This window comes from Tachyglossus aculeatus, chromosome 10 (genome assembly GCF_015852505.1).
Source record: "Tachyglossus aculeatus isolate mTacAcu1 chromosome 10, mTacAcu1.pri, whole genome shotgun sequence".
NCBI classification, from domain to species: domain Eukaryota; kingdom Metazoa; phylum Chordata; class Mammalia; order Monotremata; family Tachyglossidae; genus Tachyglossus; species Tachyglossus aculeatus.
Window position 1 is genome coordinate 22,496,966 of NC_052075.1, and position 13,686 is coordinate 22,510,651.

At 42.1% G+C, this 13,686-nt stretch overlaps 1 protein-coding gene across 4 annotated transcripts in view; it reads right to left on the reverse strand.

Moving 5' to 3' along the window:
• The window catches only part of FAM53A (family with sequence similarity 53 member A), a 106,502-nt gene that overhangs the window by 70,431 nt on the left and 22,385 nt on the right, over positions 1–13,686 (reverse strand). For all 4 annotated transcript variants that reach the window (XM_038752907.1, XM_038752903.1, XM_038752905.1 and 1 more), the window contains one exon: positions 402–652. In XM_038752907.1, the coding sequence (XP_038608835.1) occupies positions 402–518 (117 nt within the window). In that variant the 5' untranslated portion in view covers positions 519–652. The remainder of the gene's footprint in view (positions 1–401; positions 653–13,686) is intronic.

The following is a 13,686-nucleotide window of genomic DNA, read 5'->3' on the forward strand; positions in this document are numbered from 1 at the left end:
AAATCCACTTCCACGAAGACAGCAGTTCTACACACCCCAATGCAAATTTCCCAACCGACTTGGCTCTGGATGGTGTTACCCCAAATGCAGAGAAAACAGAGCTCTCATTTGTTCTTATCTTCCCGTTAGTCAATCGTATTTGAATGCTTACTGTGTGCACAGCACTGTGTTGGGAGAGTACGATATAACGGTATATGAAGTTTATATCACAACCCCTTCCAGTAATCAATCGGATTTATTGGGCGCTTACTGTATGCGGTGCACTGCACTAAGCACTCGGGAGGATACAGTACAAGCAGAGTTGGTAGACAGCGGTCCCTGCCCACAACGAGCTTACAGTCTGGAGCACTGAATGCAAATATTTTCTAAATAAAGAGAGACATTCACTGGATTCTCCTTACCAGATTGATACTGTACGTTTTACAGGTGAGATCATCCAACCTCTGGTTCTGCAGCTTTTCCGTTATTAGTGTTACCATGGTAGTTGTCCCTTTAACACTGCTCAAACTGACAAGCATTGGAGCTCCTCTGTATCCCACTTCAAAATTCCTTGGCCATCGTGGGGTCTTTGCTAAATGTTAAGGCTCATGACTCCATTTTACAGATGAACAGTTGACTTCCAAGAGACCTTCAGTGGTTCATGTCTTGTTTTCTGGAAAAAGAAATTGTCAAATGTCACTATACACATTTCGACGTGGTAGGTGCCACATTTTCCAAAAAAGTGTCAGCGGATATGCAGAACAGTGGGCAAAAGGTACTTTTTAGAAACATTTCAAGTATCTGTCACTCTCTAACAATAAGTTATCATTACCCCAATTTTCTACATGAAGAAATTAAATTCACTGCGTGAGATCCATTGATTTGTTTCTCACAAGATGCCAGTAACGGCAGTCAGACTACAAAGCCACTGATCTGCTATTATTCAGGACGCTAAGATACAATCTCTTAAGGAGATTGGCGATGTAGCTAAAACTAGGTCCCTTCTGTTTTTAAATGCCATCTTCAAACTAGAAAATTATGGCTCCAAACGAGGGGTGACGTGCAAATACAAAACAGAAAAGATCTAGGAATCGTGGTGCGGCTCGAGTTGAACTTGGCTCTCTGATAATTCCGCTTTTTGATTACATCAATTTTAATCATTCGATATTCAACCACAAGGCACAAAGTGCCTTCTAATCAAAGTCACGACACTAGCAGTCATTCCCCCACTGCTTCCAGGAAATGTATCTAAATCATCCAAGCACATATGTACTTACCCTATGTTAAATTTCTCCAGGGAAGGGAATTGTATACTATTCCTCAAGCTCATTCAATATTCTTACATGTCCAGAACTTATTTCTTGCCCAATATAAACTCCTCATTCTAGTTTACTTAGAGTTCATCAGTGGAGCTTAGAAAACAGCTGCTCATTACCCTGAAAAGCAGCACATCGGTGTGGGCGCAGTATACCTGACCCAGACTACATGCTGCTCCTCCCTGGTCATGGGTATGCACATATGTCCAATTCCCTGGGGCAGGGGTGTACTTGTCCACCTCCTTGACCCTGGATGTGTGCGGGTGTGCACGGCCCACTTGCCCAATTCCCTGGCATTGTGTGTGTTTATTATGCTCTCACCCTCCTTCCCCTGCACTTTCCGCACAACAACTCTACTGGGAGTTTGGTCCCACCCTCAAAAATGAAAAGTTGGCCTGCTTATGAAGGAACTATGTTGCCGAAATATACTGTCCAAGCGCTTAGTACCGTGCTCTGCACACAGTAAGTGCTCAATAAATATGTCAATGAATGAATAAGCATATCTAAAACACACACAAGACAGAGCATACTCAGTCTGTGGCTCACTTGGACCCATAGATCTTTTTCTGTCATCCTGCACATCCCTAGTTTTACCCACCCCAACATTTGGGCAAGGTTTTCCTCCCCCTTCCTTGAACAGGAGTGAGTTTGCCCTTCGATCCAAAGATGACACTGTCAAAGTGAGTCTGCATCCAAGAGTGCCCTTGACAGATTCTCTGACACACTGTCAGTGACGCTATGGTATTGCATCTTTCCCAGCCCTTTGCCATTCAGGTGAGCATTTCTCAAAGACCAATGGTTGAGGGGTAAAACGACGGCCTACTGCTGCCAGGACAGGAACCTGGAGTCGCAGCACGGAGCAGTGAATAAAGCCCTGGCCTGGGAGTCAGAGGGTCATGAGTTCTAATCCCGGCTCTGCCACCTGCCTTGCAGTGTGACCTTGGGCAAGTCACTTCACTTCTCTGGGCCTCATCTGTAAAACGGGGATAGAGACTGTGACCCCCATGTGAGACACGGTCTGTGTCCAACCCAATTTGCTTGTATCCACCCTGGCGCTTAGTAGAGTGTTTGGCATATACTAAGTGCTTAATTAATGCCATTATTATTATTATTATTATTAGTGATGATGATGATTTACCATGAGCCACCCCACATTCAATTGCCTGGCACACCTCAAGACTGTGAGCTTATTGTGGGCAGGAATGTTTGTTGTTATACTGGGCTCTCCCCAGTGCTTAGTACAGTGTGCTGCATATGGTTAAGTGCTCATAAAAAAAAATGACCGACACACATTACGAAGCAGCTGCAAGGAGAGCAAGTGCAGTCTGGTCACCAAACGGACTATCTCTGAGACGGCAACGGCAGCAGACATTGTTGGCTCTCACTCATTAAGTAAACCATTGCTGAATATGACACTCAGGATAGCTTAGTCAGGGTCAAAGGGGACAGATACACACACACACACACACACACACACACACACACACACACACACACACACACACACACACACACACACACACACACACACACACACACACACCCATCAGCAGCAATAAAATATGGTGGTCCTCCACCTAAACTAGAAAGACTCAGACCAAAGCCACGATTAGGGAGCAGGAGAAAAGCAAACATTATAACCCTCCCCACCATGTTTATTCTTCCTGTGACTTCCTGGTTTAGCCCAAGAAAAGGGGGTTTGGAGGGGCGGAGGGCTCCTGGAGAATTGGGGTTCTACTCCATGTCCCTCCTTTATTTTTTTATGGTATTTGTTAAGTGCTTACCATGCACCAGGCACATGCTAAGCGCTGGGGTAGATACAATCTAATCAGGTTGGGCATAGTCCATTTCCCACGTGGGGCTTTTAATCCCCATTTTACAGATGACGTAACCGAGGCCAAGAGAAGTGAAGTGACTTGCCCAAGGTCATGCAGCAGACAAGTGGTGGAGCTGGAATGAGAACCCAGGTCCTTCTGATACCCAGGCCCGTAATCTATCCACTAGCCAGCGCTGCTTCTACTACATGCTACCTCATTCTGTTCATTCCCGTTTATTTAATTCAATTTATCATGGTGACCTTTTGGAAATCGTCAAGAAACACCAATCTTAGACTAGAACTGCAGCATAGGCCCAGACCCGATCCATCCATCCACTGAACTCAATTCAGTGCTTGTGGTTTGGAGAGCCCAGAAAACACTGTTTCACTGTGGAGTCTCTTTAGACCTCCTGGCAATTTGGCAGCTGTAAATCAACATTTGAGTACACAGAATGAAGACCCCTGAGTCCTCGTTGGGATGGTCAACCTACGATTCCACCTGAATGCCTTACCAATCAATCATAATTATTGAGTGCTTGTCAGCTGTGCGACTCTGGGCAAGTCACTTAACTTCTCTGTGCCTCAGTTACCTCATCTGTAAAATGGGGACTGACTGTGAGCCCCCGTGGGACAACCTGATCACCTTACAGCCTCCCCAGCGCTTAGAACAGTGGTTTGCCCATAGTAAGCGCTTAACAAATGCCATCATTACTGCGTTTGGGCTTGGGAGAGTACAATATAACAGAGTTGGTAGGCTCCTGTCCCCTGCCCACAGGGAGGGTTACTCCATGCCCAGCCCTGGCCTTCGTATTTCTCACAGAAAAGGGTAATGGTACTTGGTAATGGGAAATGGCTCTAGTGGACAGAGTACGGGCCTGGGAATCAGAAAGGACCTGGATTCTAATTTCAGCTCTGTTACTTGTCTGCTGTGTGACCCTGTGCAAGTCACTTCACTGGGGCTCAGTTAACTCACCAGTAAAATAGGGATTAAGACTGTGAGCCCCATGTGGGACAGGTTAGACACGGTCCCTGATTTGCTTCTATCCATCCCAGCATTTAGTACATTGCCTGGCACATAGTAAATGCTTAATAGCGCATTATCATTATAATTAGTATTATTAAGAGGGGTTGCCCTACATTTCTGGGCTTATCTTGGGGCCCAGGATTTTGGAGGTGACCAAAAGGATGACCAAAGGCAAAGTCTTTACCCTTTACCGAAAGACAGCTCAAACAAAAGCCAAGAGCCCTGGAAAAATAAAGGAAGCATGTTTAGAATGTTTCCATTCTCAGCTCAAAATGGAGACACCCTCAATGAGCCGAAAGAAAAATGAGCCACTGTGATCAAGAGATGAGAGAAATCACTGCCACATAGTAAAGATTCCTGTCAAATGATAGGAGACAGGATCCAGAATCAGCTAAGGAATCTAGATGGAGAGACGAGAAGGACGGTGAGAACCCCAGATACAGGGAGCCCAGATTTGTCAAACACTTCCCAATTCTATTGCTTATCCCAGACTGGTTACTCACCAGAGGAACAAAACAACAAATAATGAGTTAGATGCAACTGTGCCAATAGTCTACCCTCCCTGACTGCCACCTTCAACTCTTGACTCTCCAACGGTTTCTTCCCCACTGCTTTCAAATGTGCTCATGTCTCCCCTAGCCTTTTTCGTTTGTTTGCTACAGTATTTGTTAAGCGCTTACTGTGTGCCAGGCACATTCAAGCTATCCTAAAACAAACCAAAAAAAAAACTTCCTTAACCCCACTGCTCCCAAGTTATCACCCTACCTCCCTCCTACCATTCCTCCCCAAACTCTTGTCTACACCTGCTTAACCACTTTTTCCCCTCCAATTCTCTCGACTCCCCTCCAACTTGGCTTCCTCCCCCATTCAAACCTCCAACACTGCTCGCCCAAAGGCCACCAATGATCTTGTTCTTGACAAATCCAATAGCCTCTACTCCAACCTAATCCTTCTCAACCTCTCAGCTGCTTCTGAAAATGTCAACCACCTCCTTTTCCTACAAACAGTACCCAACCTCAGCTTCACTGCCACTGTCCTTTCCTGGTTCTCCTCCTGTCTCTCCAGCAGCTCGTTCTCAGTCTCTTTGGCAGGCTCCTCCTCCGCCTCCCACCCCCTAAGTGTGAGAGTCCCACAAGGCTCAGTTTTGGGTCATTTCTATTTTCCACCTAGACCCACTCCCTTGGCTTCAACTACCATCTCCATATGGATGATTCCCAAATCTAAATCTCTAGCCCTAATCTCTCTCCTCCTCTGCAGTCTCATAATTCCTCCTGCCTTCAGTACATCTCTAATTGAATGCCCCGCCAACACCTCAAACTTAACATGCCCCAAACAGAATTCCTCATATTCTCACCCAAATCCTGTCCTCCCCGACTTTCCCATCACTATAGACAGTACCACCGTCCCTGTCTCACAAGCCCATAACCTTGCTGTTATCCTCGATTCGTCTCTCAGACCACGTATTCAAAAATCACCAAATCCTGTCAGTTCCGCCTTCATAACACTGCTAAAATCTGTCTTTTTCTCTCTACCAAACTGCTATCACATTAATCCAAGCACTTATCCTATCCCACCTTGATTTTTGCATCAGCCTCCTTGCTGACTTCCCTGCCACCTGCTTCTCCCCTCATCAGTCCATATTTCACTCTGCTGCCCGGATAATTTTTCCACAAAAACAGTTTAGTCCATATTTCCCTAATACCTCAAGAACATTCAGTGGTTTCTCATCACCTCCCCATCAAACAGAAACTCCTTACCATAGGCTTCAAAGCACTCCATCATCTTGCCCCCTCCCATGATTTCCTATTACAGCCCAGCCCACACACTTTGCTCCTCTACCTCTATCTCATCTATCTTGCTGCCGACCCCTTGCCCACATCCTGCCCTGCCCTGGAACGCCCTCCCTCTTCATAGCCAGCAGACATTAACTCTCTCCACCGTCAAGTCTTATTAAAAACACATCTCCTCCAAGACGCCTTCCCCGATTAAGTCCTTCATCGTTTTCCTCTTCTCCCAATTCTTTCTGCATCACCCTTGCACTAGGATATGTACCCTTTATTCACTCCAACAGCACTTATGTACATATCCATAATTCAATTTATTTAATGTCTGTTCCCTCTTCTGAAAGCTCACTGTGGGAAGGAGACAAGCCTACCACCAATTCTGTTATACTGTACATCCAGTGCTCTACACACAGTAAGCGTTCAGTAAATGATTGACAGAGACTCAGTAACACTAAAAATATTCAGACTTAGAAATGCCCTTCAGAAAAATATGGAGGAATAATTGAATAGCAACATAGGGTTCTTCAATTTGTAGTCCTTGCCCCCACCCCCTTATTAAATATGACTTGAATATGCTGAAGTGATATTGTATTTCTTGATAATTACTCTCCAAGGCTTTTGAAATAAACTGATGGCAAAATATAACTTTACACAGGATCATGTCCTTAAGTAGTTTAACAGTTTCAGATGGGTTTTACGATTAATGTCCAATTATAACTGCAGGGTGTAGTGTTAGTTGTAATGAATTTGAACGTTTTACTCAACTCCATTATCTGCAGTTTTACCTAGTTTCCAAATAATTAATCCAATATTCCAAGAAGCTATTCAAATTTTTAAGAATTCATACACAACCCTTCCCTCTTCTCTCTATCCCTGTTCACTCTAATAACTTTCCACTGACAAGCAAACATCCTAAAAGTCCTTGAATTTCAGGGGCCTAATTATACAAACCATCTTTGCAGTCTAAGAATCTTCTATCCTAAACAACTCTCTGAAAACTAACAACTCTATAAATTGCACACCCCGACTAACAAAAAGGCTATCTTTATTACCCATCCCAGTATTTATTGTTACAGGATATTAAATTCTAGTTTTGAAATGTCAAACCAATGATAAAAAAAGATAAAACCAGGACAAACTCAAAGGAACTTACTGGGATTGTTTCTGCTTTTGGGTTACTTCCAATAAGAGCAAGTGGCAGGAGTGGGAGAATAATTTAGGAAGGCTCTATACTGAAATAAAGTGGAGAGGAAGATCAGTGCAAGTAGTGGGAGAAGATTTAAAGGCCTGGAGGACAGAGAGAACAGTATGTGCTTCAAAATTTGGGTAGCCCCAATTAGCACAGGATAAATATGGGCTCCACATTTTGCAGGGGAGGTTGGGCTGAGTAGTTGCTTTATATCCCCAACCAAGGAAGCTAACCCAAATTCAGTATTCACCATATGTCCAGAGAGAAGCACAGTAGTTGACACACACCACTATTTTCAACAAAGAGGGGGAGATGGAGAAATTCCCATTACAAGTCAATGAATGTCAAAACTACTAGCACAGAGGTAATGTCACAATTCCATAATCACTTTGCCAAGTTAGGAAAACAATAAGGAACTGGTATTCCTTATCACTGCAGAAATACTCCCTTGACCCATCAAATACATCTTTTGACAGGTTTAAAGCAACCAAACTGCTTTTGGAATACTTTAATATACTCTCTCCAGGAGATCTGTACACAGTAGGTGATCAATAAATAATACTGGGTAAGCTGGAGAAAGTGAGAAAGCAATGCCCAATCGAAGGAAACTGATAACCACAGATTAAAATTCAGATGCTATAAACTGGGATTCTGTCATCAATCTTCATCAAAGAAATTAATATGGCAGCTATGAACTGTTGAGCTATCGGACTTCTGGGGCAGGGGGGAGGAGTCATCCTTATGGAGAAAAAAAGGATGACCAACAAGCCTGATACTTCAATTTTTTTAGATAATCTGCCAATCAACTCATCTCTGAATTGTGATTATTGAATCTGATAATCCATAGTCAATACAAAAGGTTTTTTTTTAAACTATAATGATTTGAAACATCACAAGAAACTGGGAAAAGTTGTTTTTTTTTTTTTTTAAACCCTATAGGCTGTAAGCTCATTATGGGCAGGGAACATATCTCCTAATTCTGCTGTACTGTACTCTTCCTAGTGTTTAGTACAGTCCTCTGCACACAGTAAGCGCTCAATACCACTGATGGTGAAAACAGACATCTCATTTCTGTAAAGTTCAGATTCTAATATGATAAAAAGCATAATCTTAATGTTAACTAAGCGAAAAAGCTGTGGTTATAGTTAATTTATTGAATTACTAATGAAACGCTCATATATTACTCCAGGGAAGAATGTCAAACATATACTAGCTCAACTACATGCTTCACTAACTAAAGGGTATTTTTTTTTAATGTCTACAAAGTAAATCTGACGGCTTCCAATAAACTTTAGCGAAAGGTAGCAAATGCTAATATTTTCTCAGTATGAGGTACACTCAAGCTACCTTCCCGAATACGGTTAGACACACTTGTTAGCATTATCATCACAATCTAGCCATGCCCGAAGAACACAGACTCCATCCAATTCCCTTTTCCACAAATGTATGGCCTAAAAGGCAAGCATGTAGGCGATTATCTTAAATCCACTCATGTGCTCATCTGTTCAGAACCTTGGATTGTTCCGGAGGCAAGGCGCCAGCAAAATGCACCTGGGTTCGCCTGTGACTTGGGGAAGACTGACAGCCACGATTCAGGGATCTGGAGCCGAACCCCACTTGGCAAGAGAAAACTGGGTTTACTCGGTGTGCCTACCAACTCTCCCAAGTGCTCAGTACAATGCTCTGCACACAGTAAGTACTCAAGCAAGAAGACTATTGCTTAATACTGCCTATGCAAAGTATCTGTTCCCTCTTCTGGCTCTATTCACATTCTCCTCTTCCCAGCTTCAACAGGCAAGGAAGAGACCGCACTGGAAAACACGGCAATCATGTAAACAGTTCGGAACATCTTGCTCTTCTTAAGATGTTTGTGCAACACTCGAAAGACAGAACTCTCCAACCATAGCTATTAAATTTACAGCGTGTTAACTAAAGATGCAAAATGCCTAACATATTGTACTTCCCAACTGCTTAGTTCAGTGCTCTGCACACAGTAAGAGCTCAATAAAGAGCAAAATATATACAATGAAGAGCAAAATATATACCAGTTCAGGAATAGATGAGCACCACTGACTGTATATATGTTTGTACATATTTATTACTCTATTTAGTTATTTATTTTACTTGTACATATCTATTCTATTTATTTTATTTTGTTAGTATGTTTGGCTTTGTTCTCTGTCTCCCCCTTCTAGACTGTGAACCCACTGTTGGGTAGGGACTGTCTCTATATGTTGCCAACTTGTACTTCCCAAGCGCTTAGTACAGTGCTCTGCACACAGTAAGCGCTCAATAAATACGATTGATGATGATGATGACGACTGCCCTCCAGAAGCAAAACAGCAGAAAGCTCACTTATAAAGCATAATATATTAAAATCCTTGTACTCCCACCAAGAGCAGTGAAGTTAACCATTGTCATTTTGAACTACAATTTCAGAAATGTCATTTTGCTTTCATATTAGTTATGCCTTTAAATGGTTGACATGACAGATCAGACAGCTATAATCAGTAAATAAAATCATTTCCTCAAAGCAAGTTTAATACTTGACTGAACAAGAAAATATTGCATATATATATGCAATACATATACATACATATATGATTTGGGCAACTGAGTAAAAGAAGTTCTGCACATTTCCCAAAGCCCCTGAAGAGAAATACAAACCTAGATTCTAAGCACACTCCACTGGTAAGTGAAAAGTTAGACCTTGTGAACGAAATTTAAAAAGGGAAGTAAGCCCATATAGCTTCAATTGCTATTCTCACATATTTTAACTCGTGGCTTATCACAGAACACAGGGTGAAGTGAAAAACTGCCAATTTTCTCATAAATGTGTTTTCAGAAAATTGCCGTTTGTGATCGTTCAGCCTCTAAAACTGGATTTCTTTACAAGAATCCACTGTTGGTCAGATGACAAAGTTAATGAGGATGAGGGTAAAGTCTCCAGTGCATCTGGCATGTGTAAAAAAAGTCCATTGCTTAAGCTTCCTGATTCGAAAAATGCTGGTACATGAAAGGTGATGTCTGGGGTGTATGCAAGGAAAACAGAAACAGATTAGGCCATATATAGCCTTGTCTCTGTAGGGAACTCAGTAGGTTTGAGGATGCTTTGGCAGGGGTTAAGAGGAATGCAGAAGTGCATAGATGACTTTGCAGATCTATATTATCCTCAGTGGTATCAGTCAAACACTGGTAAAGTGAAGGGGTTGAGGGGAGAGCAACACATTTTAATGGGCAACTGCAGCATTTATAACGGTTTATCTGCATGTATGTAGGCTGCCAACATGGGGTATACTTTTGTTACAATGACTGAGGAAAACATCACTCCCAGCGTTTAGTCAAAATGAACCTGTGTAACGGTCCCTGGATTCTCTTCCATTCATATTCACCCAACCCAAACTAAAGTTCTATTCACCCTTAGAAAACTTTTTATTTTAAATATTTGATTTTCCCCCCCCAAAGAATTGCCTTTTAAGATTCAGTTTCCTTCTTACAGCCAAGCCCTTGTATTTATCACCTTATCTGATGTGTCAGGTAAGGATTAGACATTAAACCGAAACACAAATTTTGGAGTATGCCCCTAGATTCTTCATAACTATGAATTACAAGCCTTAAAGGTTTGGCAATAATCCATCGTTATGTACTAGATAAATGGAATGATCTGCTGTGTGGAGTCTGAACTTTAAAACCCTAAAGCTATTTCTGTCACAAGGATTTCTTGACGCTTCCTGAGAGAGTGTCAATGTCCACTGAGATACTTAATAAAATTCAAAGCATTCCAATATAATGAGTACATGGACAGGTACTTCCCATTCTGATGTGTCTGGGAATACTTTATTTTTGTAATGTCTAGAAATTACTACAGTTGTTTTTTGACCTTTATAATGAGGGCAAATAAAATGTTACAACCCTCTCATAAAGATCAAAAAAGCAATAATATTGGACTTTCATACCCAGCAATAGCTGAAGTGGCAATATCAAAATCACATCAATATGATCATTGTCACTTTTCACTTTATACTATATTTTAAGCAAATTACTCATAAAGATCAGAAAAACAATAATATTGGACTTCCACATCTAGCAATAGCTGAAGTGGCAATATCGAAATCACGTCAATATGGTCATTGTCACTTTTCACTTTTATACTTTCTTTTAAGCAAACTCTTTTTTTTAAAAGACAAACATTTCTCGCTTTGCATCCTCCGCAGAGCTTAGAACAGTGCTTTGCACATAGTAAGTGCTTAACAAATGCCATAATCATCATTCATTCATTCAATCATATTTATTGAGCACTTACTGTGTGCAGAGCACTGTGCTAAGCGCTTGGGAAGGACAAGTCGGCAACATATAGAGACGGTCCCGACCCAACAACGGGCTCACAGTCTAGAAGGGGGAGACAGACGACAAAACAAAACGGCAGCATGTCCCAGTAGACAGAGCACAGGCCTGGGAGAAAGACATGGGTTCTAATCCTGGCTCTGCCACTTGTCTGCTCTGTGACTTTGGACAAGCCACTTCACTTCTCTGTGCCTCAGTTTACCTCATCTGGAAAATGAGGTTTAAGAGTGTGAGTGCCATGGAGGCAGGGACTGTGTCTAGCCTGATTATCTTCTATCTACCCTAACACTTAGAGCAGTGTTTTGCACATACTAAGTGCTTAACAAACCCCATTATTATAGCTCACTGTGGGCAGAGAAACAACTCCACTGCATTGTACTTTTCCATGTGCTTATTTACATTTCTATAAATTGTGTTTAAGGTGGAGAAAGCAAGAGAGTCAAGCCCTAAGAAGTTCCTCCCGCATGTGACAGTATAGCATGGCATGGTTGTACTAGATACTTGGGAAAGTTACACTAGAAGCCCAAGACCCATCCGCTGACCACAGCGACCTTACACTCTAATGGGGGGTAGGGGAGAGGGGAGAGAGATAGGTTGGCTCCTTTTGAGCAATGACTCAGATGGAATGGAAAGAGCAAGAAACACTAAGAAATTCTACAAACAAGTTCTAGCTTCATGCCTCTAGATCGTAATCTTGCTATGTGTGGGGAATGGATCTGCTAATTCTATCCAATTGTACTCTCCCTACCGCTTAGTACAGTGCTCTGAACATAGTAAGTGCTCAATGTATACCACTGACTGATACCAAGAGGCAGTCTCTATGTACACTATTTTGTGGAAGTAGAAATACAGGCATATGGTATCAGACCTATCCAGTGGCTAAAGACTTTCCAGCATTATGGACCAAGGAGTGGGGTGCCCCAAGGATGGACATTCTAATGTGTAAACATTTATGATGCTTTTAAAACAAAGACAAATAAATTATAATTTAAAACACCTTCCAGATGTTTTACGAGAAAAGCAAGAATGGGAAACTATCTAGGGGCAGATCAAAAGGATAATGGTACGGAAATCATTCAGATGGCTTAAAATACGAAAAAACTGTTTTAATGTAATTATCAGATTATTCTTGTGTAAAATACCCTATTAAACAGAACAATGGCCCGATTTTTGCAACATTAAAACAGGAGTGGGGCAACTCGTGAGTCGTGTAAGAATTAAATTAACCAATAAGAGGAGCAGGAGGAAAAAAGGAAAATGAAAGGAGAGACGGAAGAGGAAAGTATGAGGGCCTTTTTGAATGTGCGTCTCCTACTTCCAATGTACTTTCCAAAGCGCTTAACCCTCTCCCACCTCACCTCCTGCTGTGTTGTCTTGTTCTTTCTCTTTTATTTCTTCTCCTCCAAGTATGGAGCTATCACTGTTTAAAATTATAGAGTACAAAATATCCTCACTTCCTCCTCAAAAAAGGGTGGGGCAAACTATGCAAGTAAAGACAACACAAAAACTTTGTACGTAGGTTCTGTCGAAATGTCCTATAGTCTGTAGCCAGCTGTGACGCTTCAGCCCCAGGAAGGTACAATTTCATATTACATATAATGTATCTTCAGGTAGTGTGGCTATAAAGGCTGAATTGTCTGTTAGTTTATTATCCCATTAAAAAATGAAGAGAACTATATAATTAAGTGCCAAACTCCAGAATGCTGGTGACTACCTAAGTGAAATTAGCAATCAATTGGGCACTTTAAGTGAACCAAATACATAGTTTATTGCTGGTTATAAACTCAAAACTATTTTTTTTTTAGACCACTGGGCCATGTTCAATTTTCTTAGTCTTAATTGTCCTTGTCCTTGTCCTCTCCCTGACTTTCCCATCTCTGTTGACGGCACTACCATCCTTCCCGTCTCACAAGCCCGCAACCTTGGTGTCATCCTCGACTCCGCTCTCTCATTCACCCCTCACATCCAAGCCGTCACCAAAACCTGCCGGTCTCAGCTCCGCAACATTGCCAAGATCCGCCCTTTCCTCTCCATCCAAACCGCTACCCTGCTAATTCAAGCTCTCATCCTATCCCGTCTGGACTACTGCACTAGCCTTCTCTCTGATCTCCCATCCTCGTGTCTCTCTCCACTTCAATCCATACTTCATGCTGCTGCCCGGATTATCTTTGTCCAGAAACGCTCTGGACATATTACTCCCCTCCTCAAAAACCTCCAATGGCTACCGATCAATC